Source organism: Schistocerca gregaria, chromosome 7, assembly GCF_023897955.1.
Source record: "Schistocerca gregaria isolate iqSchGreg1 chromosome 7, iqSchGreg1.2, whole genome shotgun sequence".
In the NCBI taxonomy this organism is placed as follows: domain Eukaryota; kingdom Metazoa; phylum Arthropoda; class Insecta; order Orthoptera; family Acrididae; genus Schistocerca; species Schistocerca gregaria.
In genome coordinates, this window is record NC_064926.1 from 48,416,198 (window position 1) to 48,433,073 (window position 16,876).

At 45.3% G+C, this 16,876-nt stretch overlaps 1 protein-coding gene across 1 annotated transcript in view; it reads left to right on the top strand.

Moving 5' to 3' along the window:
* LOC126281892 (myrosinase 1-like) overlaps positions 1-16,876 on the top strand; it is a 105,451-nt gene that overhangs the window by 38,727 nt on the left and 49,848 nt on the right. Inside the window, exons 5-6 of the mRNA XM_049981207.1 lie at positions 30-213; positions 7,776-7,870. Coding sequence (XP_049837164.1) covers positions 30-213; positions 7,776-7,870 — 279 coding nt within the window. The remainder of the gene's footprint in view (positions 1-29; positions 214-7,775; positions 7,871-16,876) is intronic.

A 16,876-nucleotide genomic window follows, 5' to 3' on the forward strand; every position in this document is an offset into this window, starting at 1 on the left:
ATTCACCTCTGATGGCCCTGGTCCTGCAGGTGAAATGGTGGATCACTTTCAACGAACCGGCCAGTTTCACCGGTGGCTACGGCTCTTCTGGTCTTCAGGCGCCCTCGCAGAACGCGTCTGGCATCGGTGACTACCTGGCCACACACACTGTTCTCAGGGCCCATGGGCTAGTATATCACCTCTACGATGAACAGTACAGAGCCACGCAGAACGGTGTGTTTTTACTCAAGCCAAATTTCATTTTTACTGAGTGTCTTGTTCGTCAGTATCATTATTGTTGTGTCTAGACAAAACTACTTGCGTCTGGCCATCACTATGGATTTTTTTGATTGCTCTGGGAGAAGACTTATTGAACTAGAGAACATGTTACACAAATGAGTAAAAGATTTATTTGAGTTCGAGACCGCTGTTTGTACAGGATTGCTTAATAATTTACAACTGTCACTGCTTATGAAAAATGCACAGATTAACAAACGGTACTCTTACAGTACAAAATGCACCATTTGCGGAAATGTATTTCATCAAACTTACAACAGACACTGTCCTACACGATGTTGGTGATTGCCATAGCTGAGGTCTGTGATTGGCCTGAGCTCTTGCATGCTCGACACTGTGTTGAACACAGTGCGAGGGGGATGGCATACTGAGAGGGAGGGCGTGTCTTCTGCAGTGTCCCCCAATAGTTGTTGCAGACTGCAGTGAGCCCTCACTAATGTCTGTGCCATTGATCCGTGTTGCTGCATTTGGTGTGGCACTGCAATCTCTGGGTGGTACCACAATAATAATGATAATTATTTAAATTATTATTATTGGTCGTTTGCTGATTACATACAAATAAATTACCCACCCTCATTGTAAGTACACAGTCTGTCACAGAAAATGGAAATAATAAGTCTTGAATATGCACAAATTCAGTACAAATTTTAATTTTCTAATCCTTCCATTTACCTCGTCATTTCTGAAACCCTATATATGTGGACACCATTGCATTCACACCGCGCTGCACCCTCCACTCAAACAATCATTATTCTCCTTCGACAAGTAAACAGTCCAAACAGAGAAGCAGCAGCAAAAATGTTCTTTAGAAGAAAGCCATTAGAGGTATATTAAATACATACCACGTAATCCTTAACAAAAACGCAGATCTGTTTTGATGTCAATAATTCATTTTCTTTTCTCGAAGCGGTGGAAACAATACAATGGTAGCATGCTTTTCATCTCTTCCTTACAGGACACTATACATTAGTTACAGCTGCTGTGCCATAGTGAGGAGATGCTCATGGATTCGGAACACGCAAGAAAAATACGTGTTTCCAAAAGATCTAATATGCTACTATTCTTTTCTCCTATGTGAGGTGAAATGTGGAGAAATGAAAAAGAAATGACACAGTTCTTCGAAAAACATTTAACTGTAATTTATATGTACTCAAATTCATAATGTGATTACTGGGTTGTTGTAATGAAGCGTCATCAAAACAAGTCACTTTACTTTGCCTTTATAACAAATCGCAATACACTATTCAACTTGTGCCAAGATCAAGCATTACATAGCATATGCATTTTGTGACGTAGTTAACAACACTTACATCATTTGGTTCCGCTAAAAAATTCGTCAGCATAATATAAGATGTTGACCATCACTATATCTTTTAAATTTTGTTGTAATTTTGTTAAAACTTTTATCACTGCTGGCGAGTTATTGATAATGTGTATCCCTGAATAATGGGCAATTTTCCATACCAAAGAGAGTTACTTTAAGTACAAATGAATATTTTTCTCATTTTTAGTATTGATAATGAGAACAGCGTTAATGCTTTGAAGCCGAACTGTGTAGGTATGACAAATAAAAACAAAAAAAAAAAGAAGAAAAGAACGTAAAATAGATTTTTTTTATTTCTGCAGCTTACATAGTACAACTAATGTTAGGTCGATATTGGACATTTTTGTGATATACATAGTTGTTGTTGTGGTCTTCAGTCCTGAGACTGGTTTGATGCAGCTCTCCATGCTACTTTATCCTGTGCAAGCTTCTTCATCTCCCAGTACCTACTGCAACCTACATCCTTCTGAATCTGCTTAGTGTATTCATCTCTCGGTATCCCTCTAAGATTTTTACCCTCCACACTGCCCTCCAATGCTAAATTTGTGATCCCTTGATGCCTCAGAACATGTCCTACCAACCGATCCCTTCTTCAGGTCAAGTTGTGCCACAAGCTTCTCTTCTCCCCAATCCTATTCAATACTTCATTAGTTATGTGATCTACCCATCTGATCTTCAGCATTCTTCTGTAGCACCACATTTCGAAAGCTTCTATTCTCTTCTTGTCCAAACTATTTATCGTCCATGTTTCACTTCCATACATGGCTACATTCCATACAAATACTTTCAGAAATGACTTCCTCACACTTAAATCAATACTCGATGCTAACAAATTTCTCTTCTTCAGAAACGCTTTCCTTGCCATTGCTAGTCTACATTTTATATCCTCTCTACTTCGACCATCATCAGTTATTTTGCTCCCCAAATAGCAAAACTGCCTAACTACTTTAAGTGTCTCATTTCCTAATCTAATTCCCTAAGCATCACCCGACTTAATTCGACTACATTCCATTATCCTCGTTTTGCTTTTGTTGATGTTAATCTTATATCCTCCTTTCAAGACATTGTCCATTCCATTCAACTGCTGTTCCAAGTCCTTTGCTGTCTCTGACAGAATTACAATGTCATCGGCGAACCTCAAAGTTTTTATTTCTTCTCCATGGATTTTAATACCTACTCCGAATTTTTCTTTCGTTTCCTTTACTGCTTGCTCAATATACAGATTGAATAACATCGGGGAGAGGCTACAACCCTGTCTTACTCCCTTCCCAACAATTGCTTCCCTTTCATGTCCCTTGACTCTTATAACTGCCATCTGGTTTCTGTACAAATTGTAAATAGCCTTTCGCTCCCTGTATTTTACCCCTGCCACCTTTAGAATTTGAAAAAAAGTATTCCAGTCAACATTGTCAAAAGCTTTCTCTAAGTCTACAAGTGCTAGAAACATAGGTTTGCCTTTCCTTATCTTTCTTCTAAGATAAGTCGTAAGGTCAGTATTGCCTCACGTGTTCCACCATTTCTACGGAATCCAAACTGATCTTCCCCGAGGCTGGCTTCTACTAGTTTCTCCATTCTTCTGTAAAGAATTCACGTTAGTATTTTGCAGCTGTGACTTATTAAACTAATAGTTCGGTAATCTTAACATCTGCTTTTAAGTAAGAGCACTATAGTAGGCAGAAATTCTTTATCTTTCCATAAGTACTTAGACTCACTTCATTACCAGTTTTTGATGTTCAAATTGCCTTCCCTCTACTCGGGCCTGCGTGTGTGTGTGTGTGTGTGTGTGTGTGTGTGTGTTTCCAGTTGTGTAGCTATTGTCCTTCTAGCAGTCATTTTGTGATGCATCTTTCAAAGTCATTGCGCTGGTTTACAAGATACGGAACGTTGCGTATATGGCAATAAGACTTTTTGGTTGACTACCACTAACTAACACGATAGCAATTTTTTTAAATTTTTCATATTTGCAGAACAAACGTTTCAGCATATAAATTCGAATGTCATGAACACTGATGTGTGCAATAATAAAAACAATAGAAATGACAATTTATTGACATTGCTGTCATGAAACGTTGCAAACAAAATAAGCAAATCCATCTATTAACATGGCCTTCCGGGCTACTTGTGACGCAGAACATACGGTTTACAGCTCTCAGTGTCACCGATGTGTGTTAAAGAAGGTAGTAACTAAGAGCGCTGTCCTCAGTTACTTGAACAGATATCCAGGCTAAACAATTTTTTGGTTCACTTTGTAGCAGTGTACGTTCCCATCTGCTAGTGCATTGCTTTTACAATTTGTTAATCACCCTTCATCTTCTACCGGTTTAGGATGGTAATTTTACTCACTTCCTCTTTTTGTGACGTTAGTGGTATTTGCAAAGTTGCTTCATTAGATGATAATCGAATCATAATTATGACGGGCGTTCAATAAGTAATGCAATCCGGATTCCCACGTAGATTTCGTCGAAGTTGTTATGGCTCATCTTGTTGATTCTAGGGTGATTCCACTTTGACTGCTAGAAAGTCCACATCTGTATTTTAGCAATATTTCAAGACCTAACAAATGCGTTTTTCAGGAAATTGTTAATGATCAAACAATCCCAGATCATAACAATGATATGGTAGAAATAATTTTTGATTTGGTGTTCACGATCCACATTTTTATTAAACTTCTTGTAAATTCACATATACTTCTCCTTAGTTGTCACATAATCAAGAACACACTTTTGTATCAGTCTTCATATATTTAATTTCCACTTTAACTAAACACAAGACTTTACTGTTCTTTTACAAAGCGAAATAACAACTTCTGCAAAGTGAAACAAAGACTGCTCTGTGCGCATTCGCGCCAAAACGGTTACAAGTAAGTCGAAGATTATGACAGTCTCTCCGAAATGAACACACACAAGAACCATATCACTTTAATATATAGATACATCGGAGTACCTACACATTAATAAAACCAAATGTGAATATTGTTACAAAAATATGTCTGTTACTTCGCAGAAAAGTAGTACGATATTACTGGTATCGAGAACTGGGGTTGGAGTGCCGTAACGGTCACGTAAATAAAGAACCATTACATGTTTCATGTAGTTTCGATAGGTGGCGGGGCTTTACGTAGCCTTTAAAATGTTTCCTGTAACGGAGGTGCGTTTTAAGCTGAGAATTGTTATTCAGTGTCTTTTGGCTGAAAACCAGAGCATTGCAGATATTCGCAGGCGCTTCCAGAATGTCTTCAGGGGGCTGGCATTGAACAACGGCATGATAAGTCGTGGGAAGAGGCATCTGTCGTCATTTCTACATGGTCGAGCAAAGCTGTCCAATCCACCGTGTGCCTCACACATTTCTGACTCCTAACATAGTGGGACGTGCGGACACTCTCACTTGAGGTGATCGACAGATCACAATCAAACACACCACTGCTCAACTGGACGACTCCGTTGACAGTGCTGGCACACTTGATACCAGTTGGAGTCCTCAAAAGTGTGGTCCTGCTCGGTTCCTCGCCACACTAACACAAGGCCATGAGGAGCAAAGACGGACAATCTGTGCGGAATTGCTAGCGCGCAACGAGGCTGATCGTGACAATTTCTTGAAGAACACCACCATAGGCGATGAAAAATGGGTTCACCTCTTCGAACCGGAGACAAAACGGGAATCCATGGAGCGGCACCACACCACCTCTCCTCTGAATAAAAAGTTCAAAGGAGCACTCTCAGCCTCTAAACTCATGGCGACGGTCTTCGGGAACACTGAAGGCGTTACCTGTTTGATGCCTTCCCTCACTGTGCAACGATCAGGTCGGAGATCTGATGTGCTACGCCCAGAAAATTGAAGAAATGACTCCAGCGTGTTCGTCGCCACAAAAACGCAACTCATAAAACTTTGTAACACGCCAGCGGTACAAATGGCGGGGGGTGGGGTCTCTTTAGCTGGTTGTCGCTTCTTCACCGTGCGCCCTGTCCACACCACGAACCTGAAAAACCCGCGGCGGTCGTACTGTTCTGCTCCACACAGCTGCTGGCTTGCCTGAAACTGTCTAAATATGCAAGCGAGTTTGGGGGGGGGGGGGGGGGGGGGCATTAAACGTTAAGCACAACACTGTCCTACGTCTGGTAAGAACATCTGTATTCTGTTTACATTCTAAGACATAACTGCTTGTCCCAGTTAACATTCTTGATGATTACCAGTCCACAATATCACTTGGACGAGCGTACGCGTAACCGACGCGACGCGGGTGATTGTTAATGATGCAGAAGCCGAATGAACGAACGAAAGTTCTTACACTCGTCATGCATACACAGATATTTGGTAACAGTCCCCCCTGTCACTAGTAACGATATAACACTGTTCGTAGAGCTAATTTTTCAGTTTTCGGTTCTCACTTGTACGAGTGTGAGCGTAACCGTCGTGGCGCGGCTGATTGTTGATGATGCGGAATGGGATGACCGAACGCACGTTCTCAGGCTCACAACAACACATTGGCACTTGAATGCTCTCTTTCTTGGTAAACTATATCGCTGATCGGCATTAGTTCATTCTGAGAGGCCGAACACTGCTCGGATGATTGATATACAGTGCGACACGCAACGAGAGAATACACAAATACATTATCGGCGGCACTGCTTATTTTTAATTACATCATTACGCTCTGTGAACCACTTCCATATTTCATCACTTTACTATAATAGCACTTGTAGCAACACTTTAACTTCCATAACAACAATGCCTCTCACATGCAGAGCTAACACATCATACTAGTTCCGTGTCCCGTGTTCGCATGTGCAAATGCGGCTGCCCGCAAAGATAATACTCTTACAACTTGATTAGACTGTCTCTCCTTACCCACCCTGCAGCCCGCATCTTGCACTTTCCGACTTCCATCTGTTTGGCCCAGTTAAGTAGTACGTGTGTGATGGGGAGGTTATTGATGCACCAAGACGAGGATCCGACGTCAGCCAGTAGGGTGGTATCATGCGGACATACAAGCCCACCGAGTTAGATGGTGTAAGGCCATCTCATGAATGGAGAGCATGTTGAAAAACAGGTTTCTTGTAGCCAGACCAGTTGAAAATAATATAGTGTACTGGAATTCTGAAAGAACCAACCTACTTTCAGATATAGAAAAAAATGTTGCATTACTTACTGAACGCTCCTCGCGTTAATCCTAAAGTGCTTCGTTTACATTACACCGTGAGCATAACTCAGCTGCTGGCAAAATTCTCTGAAGAATTGATCTTGTTACTTGTTCTGTGTGAATAATCAAATGTCTGTGTTAATGTAAAAGAATTTATTAAGATTCGTGCGTAGATAGTTTGGTTGAGAGTTCTGTGTAGCTTCGTGTCACAGTATCTGGTGATGGTAGTAGTAGTAGTAGTAGTAGTATTAAACCATCGGATAATTGTGTGTTATGATGCAAGTTAATTCTAAGAGTTGTTTGCCAGCTTATGTTTCAATGTTGCAGTTGTTTCAGATATTCTAAATGGTTATGTTCGAGCCCGCCGCTGTGACCGAGCGGTTCTAGGCACTTCAGTCCGGAACCACGCTGCTGCTACGGTCGCAGGTTTGAATCCTGCCTCGGTCATGGATGTGTGTGACATCCTTAGGTTAGTTAGTTTTAATTAGTTCTAAGTTCTAGGGGACTAATGAGCTCAGATGTTAAGTCCCATAGTACTAGAGCCATTTTTTGGTTATTCGAAGGCCATCCAGTATAGACTGTTAAAAGTTGTTGCTCAGTTATGTACATTACGACTAAGGTTGGAGTTATTTCTGTCATTTAATGGAGGACATTTTGTTTCATAGATTGCTTGGAGCCCTTTTTAAGGATATTTTCAGGTTGCAGATATATGATATTTTAGTGAAAGTGTATTTCCATGCTGTTGGTGTTAAATAAATTATTATTTAAATTGAGCTCCACGTGTGCACAACCCGCAGCTTGAACCCCAGTCCACCTAAGCCCTAAGCTACAAAATGTTCAAATGTGTGTGAAGTCCTAAGGGCCACAACTGCTGAGGTCATCGGTCGCTAGACATACACACTTCTTAAACTTACTTAAACTAAATTATACTAAGAACAATACACACACACCCATGCCCGAGGGAGGACTCGAACCTCTGGCGGGAGTGGCCGCCTAAGCTGCAATTCTACTAACTCTCCAAATGGAAATCTGTTGTAGGTAGCGTAGGAATCACGCTCAATATTGCGGGAACAGAACCATTAACAAATTCGACGGAAGACTTAGAAGCTGTTGAGAGAAGCCTTCAGTTCGAAGTAAGTATTTTAACTGCTGCCCTAGCAGCAGCTGTTGAACTCGATTTTATTTTTAGATTTTAGTTTTTGTGATTTCAACGTAAGTTGATGCTGCTCCAGTGGTCGTATTGTTACATATTATCAAACGATGCCTTAACTGTCAACAGTTGAATACATACCACTCATTACTGTGACATTGGAGTGAACGCTATAGCGAGAGACTGATACTGTTTCCTCTATTTGATCGTATATGGGAGGAAATATTGGCCTGTGTATCGCAATGCAAATGAGCGATTTGTGAAAAACTTAACTTCACATCCATTACACTACTGATAGCATTTGAGGATCAGTGTCTACAGTTATGCGAAAACTGTATTTCTTTACTCGTTCCATTTGATGGATTACAGCTTTTACGCACTGAACTAAAACGTTGTACGTGGAGTATGTTAATATCCAGATAGCAAAAGGTCAAAGAACGTATGTTAATATCCAGATAGCAATACGTCAAAGAACGTGCCGGCCACTGTGACCGAGCTGTTCTAGGCGCTTCAGTCCGGAACCACGCGGCTGCTACGGTCGCAGGTTCGAATTCTGCCTCGGGCATGGATGCGTGTGATGTCCTTAGTTAGGTTTAATTAGTTCTAAGTTCTAGGCGACTGATGACCTCAGAAGTCGCATAGTGCTCAGAGCCATTTGAACCATTTAGATACCAGTGAGGCAAAGAGGCCCGGTCACCACAAAAAAGAAGGCAACAGCAGTGCGAAATCAGCCGCTGTACAGCACAAACGCCTTTTTGGAGGGTCTGTAACTTCAGTCCTCGGACCACGTGGGTCGAGCTTAGTGCGAGACCATTCTCACCGGAGTTTGTTTGGGCGCTTTGGCGCTCTCCGTTCGTTTCCGCCTTCCCTTCGTCGTGTTCGCAAAATACGCGACGCCCCGCGGTTGCAAGAAAAAGGTTCGTTTCGTCGTGGACACGCGTCTGCTGCTCTCCCGTGCCCAAGTCATCGGACGAAGCGTTCGTCACCGACGAGTGTACACACTCCCGGTCGGAGTTGCAGTGGAACTGTTATGTAACACAATTATCGCGATCGCCCAGTAATGGACGTTGGGATCTAATTTAATTCTTGTCACTTGTTCATTTGCTCATTTGGCAGAATAATACATTTTCGGCAAGTGTACTTATCAATTCCCCTTACCACACCATAGCCTGCATCCCGAACAAAGTGCGTGGGTGCGAGAGCAAAGTCGGCTCACTGCACGACTGACATGTAAGCGTTGGTATCCACACGTTCCCACTTCACTGGTGACCCCGACGTGATCACTAGCCTAGATACGTAGTGACGAACTGCATCGGTGTGAGTGACGCGGAACCGCGAGTGATCTAGCACTTTTGTCCTCGGGTACCAAGAGTGAGTCTGCAAACAAATTGTGAACTAGGCGCTAAAGCAAGAACTGCAAAAGACAGTAGGCTGTAGAAAAAAGACAGTAGATGAGCTGCTAGTGAGATTGGAGAGCGAGCAGCAGGCATTCTCGGCAGAGAAGCAGCCGAGGAAAACTTGCTTGCAGCCACACCACCACCTCCCACTGTTACGGGAGCGACGGCAAGCGCAGGACAGGTGTTGGTTAGGCTGCTGCCCTTTTGGCCGCACGATCCAATCATGTGTTTCAGCGAAGTGGAGGCGGTTTTCCTGAGCAGCAACGTCACCTGCGACCAGACCCGGATCTGCGGAGAGTGGGGTGGGCAAACCGGACTATCTGCCCCGGGTGGTAATTTCAGTGGGGCGCCAAATTCATATTCTCGAAGAAAAAAATCTTGTTTCATAAAGCGCTTAGCATCCAAAGCACGTTCGTCTGTCGATCATTCTTATGACTTTAAAATGCAGCGCTGTCGGTTTTCGAGCATTTTTGAACACAGTCTAAGTTGATTTCTGAACGAACCATAAGTTGATATTTGAATGTGTGTGTGTGTGTGTGTGTAGTGTACGTGATGTCTGTACCAGGGGGATCCCCGTCTTATCTAGAAATAAAAAGCTTTCCCGCAGGCTAAAGCGACCGGGCTGTTAGGGCTGAGCCGGATAAAACCGAACGGGTGAATGTCAATCGCTGTTTGTTTATTTGGTTCACTGAGTGTGTGAATGATAAGCCTTGTTATAATTACTAGCGAAATCCATAGATTGAAACTACCAGAGTGGAAATAAACAACTAGCAGGAATAACAAGTAAGGAACTTACATATCATCTTCTCAGTCTGTCCAAGGAAATGAAATTTTGCAGAGAAAATTTTCGCCGGGCCGCTACAGTACCGTGGGCCAGTTGCACACTCTCTGATTAGCAGCCGCTGAAGTTGTGTTGCCTGAATAGCGCGAAAACGCATTGTACGAACGCGTAATACCGCGTAACCGGAGCATAAACGCCACATAACTGATCCGGTGATTCTGACAGGTTTGGTGAAGTTAACCGGAGAATAACTTTTAACATTGGCAGGAACAGTTACAGAATTAGTGACGACAAAATAGTTTGTTAGAACGAGGAAGAAGACGCGGGTACATCACACAGATCATACGGAATATATGACGATCCCAAATTTATGTAAAAATTTGGTACTACTACTACTTTTCGATCTCATACTTGAGAAACTGGAGTCTATGAATGAAATGTGAAACTATTTCCTAATTTAAAACTTTTTACTTGTAGTAGGTCTAATAGGCATTTGATATTGGTACTCTGTGAGTTACATTCTATCGTCTTATTTGTGTAAATGAGGTAGATAAAAATGGCCGTTTGTGGCAAAACAGTCTCGCTTATTTGACGTGTGTCTGCAATATTAGAGAGGCCTGTTTCGTTCTGGTCACAAATAGTTCCACCCAGTGTTAATTGTGAGTTTTCAGTATACACGTTTGAATCCCACAGAGCGAAATAGAGTGACGTGCTGTGTGGAGAGGCACGGCACTGCACTTTGGTACACTTAAGAAGAAATAAGATGTCGTACATTTCCTCGAGCATATACGTTTTATATAACAAGCTCTTCGGAAAGATGTGCGCTAAAAATGGACATATCTTTAAAAAGCCGATTTCCTTTTCTTAAAAAAAAAATTGAAGTCCTATCGCAAATCCTCGAGGGGGAGGGGGCACCACTATCACGTCTTTGCCCCAGCTGAGAAATTTGTAGATCAGGGGCTGCCTGCGACCCCGCCAAATTCGAATACGTAGTGAGCCAGGTAGATCAAGAATACCCGGCCGAGGTGCGGGACGTAATCACCGCAAGCAGACGCAGTCTTCATATAAGCGACTTAAAGAGGGGTTAATGCGCCGCAATTCATCGTCGCAGGAACGACGTGTGCCATAGTTGCTGCGCCAGGAGGAGTGTGGCAACAGAGGGTCATCTCAGTTCCTGAGTCATCTGCACAGCCACGCACAGTCCGACGTGGTCCCGGACTGTTGCGTGCTATCTGGATACGCAGCTATCCAGCACAAGTGAAAGCGGTCATCGCCGCTCAAACAGGAATGCAGCCGGACGCTGTCCGGTTCTTTACGCCTGGTAACGGCGCCAAATATCGCTGCCCTGCAGCCCTCATTGCCTTAGGCGCGCGGACAAATGTGACTGAGGGCCGACACGCGTCTCCCGCAAGAACTGGGACGGACGCCGCCTAGTTAAGACTTGGCCGCACAGATGGCAACACTCAGCACGTAGACCGACCGGTTGGCGGACTCACTGACAGAGGGCAGCAGGCGCCGTAGCGGCGGCAGAACCCGACTGCGCCGGGCCGGCGACGCGTAACCAGTCGTTCTGGCTGTACGCCGACGATAAGAGCAAAAGCGGAGCGGGTTCCGCTTTGGCAGCGAACCGACAAACTGTCGGCCTCTCTGCCCTCCCCAACTGCCAACGGGGCCTAGGCGCACCCAGCTGCAGTGCAGTATCCAGGAGTCTCTTCGCAACGCAACGCGTCGGCAGTATGAAGTACCTTGTCGAGATGGGGTTCCGATCTATCTGTATTCCTCAGGTCTACGCGAAGCGACCACCGGAAACCTTAGGAGCTGTCAACAATATCTTGAAAGGCATCATGTTTACGCCAGTGACTGTTAAACTCTTTACATCTTTCAAGAAATTTCACATGACTGAATGTCAGCTATGAAAAGTTAATTCAACAATAAAAACGTGAACGTTTACTGTGGCTGACGTCAACGAACCAGTGCTGGTTCGTATTCCCTCGTCCACAACTTACTAGACGACATTGTGAACGCCATGCAGCAAATTTGAAAACAGCGACGAGCGGCCGCCTTCTTCGGTGTTAAGGCACTCAAGTCCCCCGGTCCACACGCAGGCGTACTGGACGAATTCCCAGAGCTCACTGGCCCACCTGGTGCACCGAGGGGCCTCAGACATTCGACGGTGACTACGCCGCCCCCTGCCGCCCAGGTTGACTTGAGCGCGAGCGGTTCACTGTAGCAGAGGCTGAGTTCAAAAAATGGCTCTCAGCAGTATGGGACTTAACATCTCAGGTCATCAGTCCCCTAGACTTAGAACTACTTAAACCTAACCAACCTAAGGACATCACATGCCTGACACTCGAACCTGCGACCGAAGCAGCCGCGTGGTTCCGGACTAAAGTGCCCAGGACCGCTCAGTCACAGCGGCCGGCAAAGGCTGAGTTCGAGACCATATTGCGGCAGGGCATTGTTCGACCTACGGTCCTCTGCATTCGAGTTGGTGCCAAAGAAAGATACTTAGTGGCGACCATGCGAAGACTGTCGTGTACGAACTATGCCGGTTCGATATCCGGTACCGCACTTGCAGGATTTTAGTCACGCCCTGGCTGGCTTAATTATATTTTACAAAACTGACTGCGCGAAGGCGTTCAAGCACATCCCTGTCGAAGACGTTGAGGAAACACCAATTATCATGGCCTTCGAGCTTTTCGAAAGCTTTACGTGACGTCCGGCCTTCGTAATGACGCCCTGACCTGGATAGCGACTTACGAGGCTTACTGTGGTGTTTCTCGTACGTCGACGACATGCTCGTCTATTTGAAGTCGGCCGAGTCCAGCGCCGCCTCCTAGTGACTATCTTTCGGCACCGGCATCGTCATCGTCATAAATTCTCCAAAAGTGTATTCGGAGTAACGAAAACAGAGTTTCTGCGGTATTTAATCACATCTAACGGATCTCCGCCACTACCGGGCAAGGTAGAGGCGATCTCGAACCTGTCGCGCCCACTGTCGCACAAAGACTTACACTGCTACCTTGGGAGGATAAATTGCCGGCGGGGGCCGAGCGGTTCTAGGCGCTTCAGTCCGGAACAGCGCTGCTGCTACGGTCGCAGGTTCTAATCCTGCCTCGGGCACGGATGTGTTTGATGTCCTTAGGTTACTTAGGTTTACGTAGTTCTAAGTCTAGGGGACTGATGACCTCAGATGTTAAGTCCCATAGTGGTTAGAGCCATTTGACTAATTTGATGATAAATTTTTATCGGTGTCTTCTGGCAGACGCCCCCGAAATGGTGGAAACGCTGAGTGCGGCGCTACAGAAGGGAAGGGAAGAACTCCTGTTAACTGGAATTACGCAATAGGTAGAAGCTTTATTAAAGTCCAAATGAAGCCCCGCAATGGCGACGCTGCTCGCTCACCCGGTGCTAGACGCTGAGCCGGTCGTGGTCGTGGAGGCACAGCTTCAGCAACTCGCCGCTGGCACCTGGCACCCACTCGGTTCGTTCTCACGGAATCTTTCAGAGTCGCAACGAACATGAAGTTCTTATGATCGTGAGTTGCTAGAGTTGTTCGAGGCAGGAGCTCGTCCTTCCGTGATTTTCACCATCTATAAGCCCCTAACTGACGCGTTTCAGAATAATAGTAAAGACTATACGCCACCCCAATTCAAATGGTTCAAATGGCACTGAGGTCATCAGTCGCCTAGAACTTAGAACTAATAAACCTAACTAACCTAACGACATCACACACATCCATGTCCGAGGCAGGATTCGAACCTGCCATCGTGGCGATCACTCGGCTTCAGACTGTAGCGCCTAGAACCGCACGGCCACTCCGGCCGGCTCACCCCAGTTCCGGCAGTAGGAGTACGTGTCGCAGTTCTTGACGGACGTCCGCCGTTCTTTCAGAATTGACAACGGTCGTCGCCGACTGCTTGTCCCGCGCTTGTGCCGTTATCTCTGCTCCTGTGAGCTTCGAGGACGTTTAGCAAGCAGAGAAAAGTGACACAGAACTGGACAGCTTCTGCCAAGATGCCTCCAGTGGCCTGCAGGCCGAGCTACTGCATGTTGCTGGCAATGCCCGCAAAATTTGATGCAACGTTTTCCTGGAGCAATTCAGGCGCAATGCCTCCGAGCTTGTCCACGGATAATCACATCCCGGCATCAACAGCACTGTTTCTATCGCAGCCGAACGTTTCATCTGGCCAGGCTGCCGTCAGTAGGCAAGCATTTGCAGTGCATACCAGAGAGCCAAAGCCGGGAGGCACACCCACGCACCCTTCGGCGCCTTTCCCGATGCGACTCGTCGCTTTCACACGTGCGTGTCGACGTCTCGGGTCCTCTGCCTCTGCCCCAAGGCAGGCGTTATCCGCTGACGACGCTAGACCGCTTCGCACTGTGGCCGGAGCCAACGCCCACAGCGACGTTACGTCCAAGACCGCCGCTACAGCTGTCGTCAACACACGGCTGGCACGCTCCGGCTACCCCAGACTGTGCGCTGTTCACACCAGTCGCCCGGCTTGCACTTACACAGCAGTACCAGCTGGCACTCCGCGTCTAACTGCAATGTCGAGCGGCTCTACCGAACACTTAAACGTTGCACTAACTTGCCACGATGCCGCCTGGCACAGTTATAAGTTGGCACAGTGGACAGGCCTTGAAAAACTGAACACAGATCAATCGAGAAAACAAGAAGAAGTTGTGTGGAACTATGAAAAAAAAGCAAAATATACAAACTGAGTAGTCCACGCCCAAGATAGGCAACATCAAGGAGTATCCGAGTTTAGCAGCGCCGTGGTCCCGTGGTTAGCGTGAGCAGGTGCGGAACGAGAGGTCCTCGGTTTATCTCTTCCCTCTAGTGAATAGTTTATTTTTTTATTTTCAGACAATTATTATCTGTCCGTCCGTCCGTCCGTCCGATGCAACTGCGCCGCAGTATGGGGAAGCTACAACTAAACAAACATCGAAACAAAACATATGTTTTGACAGAGCACAGGGAAAACTGCGCGACTGTGAAACTGTTGCATTCATTTGTTGCAGTTGATGTGACCAATTCTTATGTTTTCATCACTTTTTTGGGAGTGATTATCACATCCACAAGAAAACCTAAATCGGGCAAGGTAGAAGAATCTTTTTACCCATTCGCCAAGTGTACAAGTTAGGTGGGTCGACAACATATTCCTATCATGTGACGCACATGCCGTCACCAGTGTCGTGTAGAATATATCAGACGTGTTTTCCTGTGAAGGAATCGGTTGACCTATGACCTTGCGATCAAATGTTTTCGGTTCCCATTGGAGAGGCACATCCTTTCGTCTACTAATCGCGTGGTTTTGCGTTGCCGTCTCAAAACACGGACACAGAGCAGACAGTGAACAGAGACTCAATGAACGGACAGCGAAAACAAAGAAAGTAGACTTTTGACTTGAGGGAAGACTTGAACCAAGAACCTCTCGTTCCGTAGCTGCTCACGCTAACCACGGGACCACGGCCCTCCTGAGCTCAAACTTTCCTTGATGTTGCCTATCTTGCCCGTGGACTACTCAGTTTGTATATTTTGCTTATTTTGTCATACTTCCACACAACTTCTTCCTGTTTTCTCGACTCATTTGTGTTTCAAGGCCTATCCACTGTGCCAACTTATAACTAAATCTGAAGGGGGGTGCGATGCGGAGGTTCCCTTATGAGTAACACCAAAAGAAGAGATCGGCACTTTACCTGCAGACCTCGTATACGGACAAAGTCTTCCCATCCCTGGTGATTTTGTGGAGAGTGTACCACCACCGTGCGACGCATCGGCGCCTCGACTGGCAGAAAGTCTGCGTGCTCACGTGGCCCGCCTCTTACGGCAGCACGGCACCGGCAAAGTGTTCGTGCAAGCCCAACTCCAGCTGTGTACACACGTCATGCTGCGCACTACACAGTACGATCTCCACTGCGGCCGCCGTACTCGGGTCTCACCGCGTCATCACCGCGGCGAGATAATGCTCGACATAGGGTGCAAAGACAAGCCTTACGTCTCGACCGCTCCTGCCGCCGTTCACTTCTTCGAGCCACCTGCGGGACAACGCTTCTTCCGCCAGCGGCCAGACAGACACCCTAAAGCCGTCGGTACACGGACCGTGCATCCGAACGTTGAGCGTTGAGCGTGCCGAGTTTCTGACGTCATACCGTGGAATAGCATGTTCGGGGGTCTTTCCGAACGTGCAGAGCAGTATCTAGCATGTCAGATATTCTGAGCGTGCGTCTGAGAGTTGACCAATGAGATGGCACAACGCCACCTAAGTCACACGAAAGCCATCTCCCTTCAGTACAGAGTTGTGAGGCGCCATATTGGTATTCATTTCAATCCTATATGTATATATGCCGTTTCTGAGCACCAGAAAATTAAGAATCACTGTAAAACCTGTTAAATGCGTTATTCGTTCCAATAAAATAATGAGAAACATCATATTCGTGGCAAAAGAATTGTTGTAACTTGCGTATTATGAGAGTAGGCTATTTGAAGGCAGAGACACACTGAAGATCCACCCAAAACGCATTGTTCTTGGTACAATTTGTTATAATTAAAATTCAGTTAATAAGATGTCTACGATTATGGTTTTAACCATGGGTAACAAACTGTGATTAGAGACTTTACATGTGTTGACGGTAAAAAAAAAATAAATAAAAATAAAAGAAAGCGTGATGAGTAGCGTCATTATTCCACGACAATAATTTTATTGACGGCGGTGGTTCGTTACTTCACACTCCCAAATTTTTTTTCTTAAGATCCGTTTTTTTATTAGATTCTGACTTTTTATTATTAGTTTAATATAAGTATATA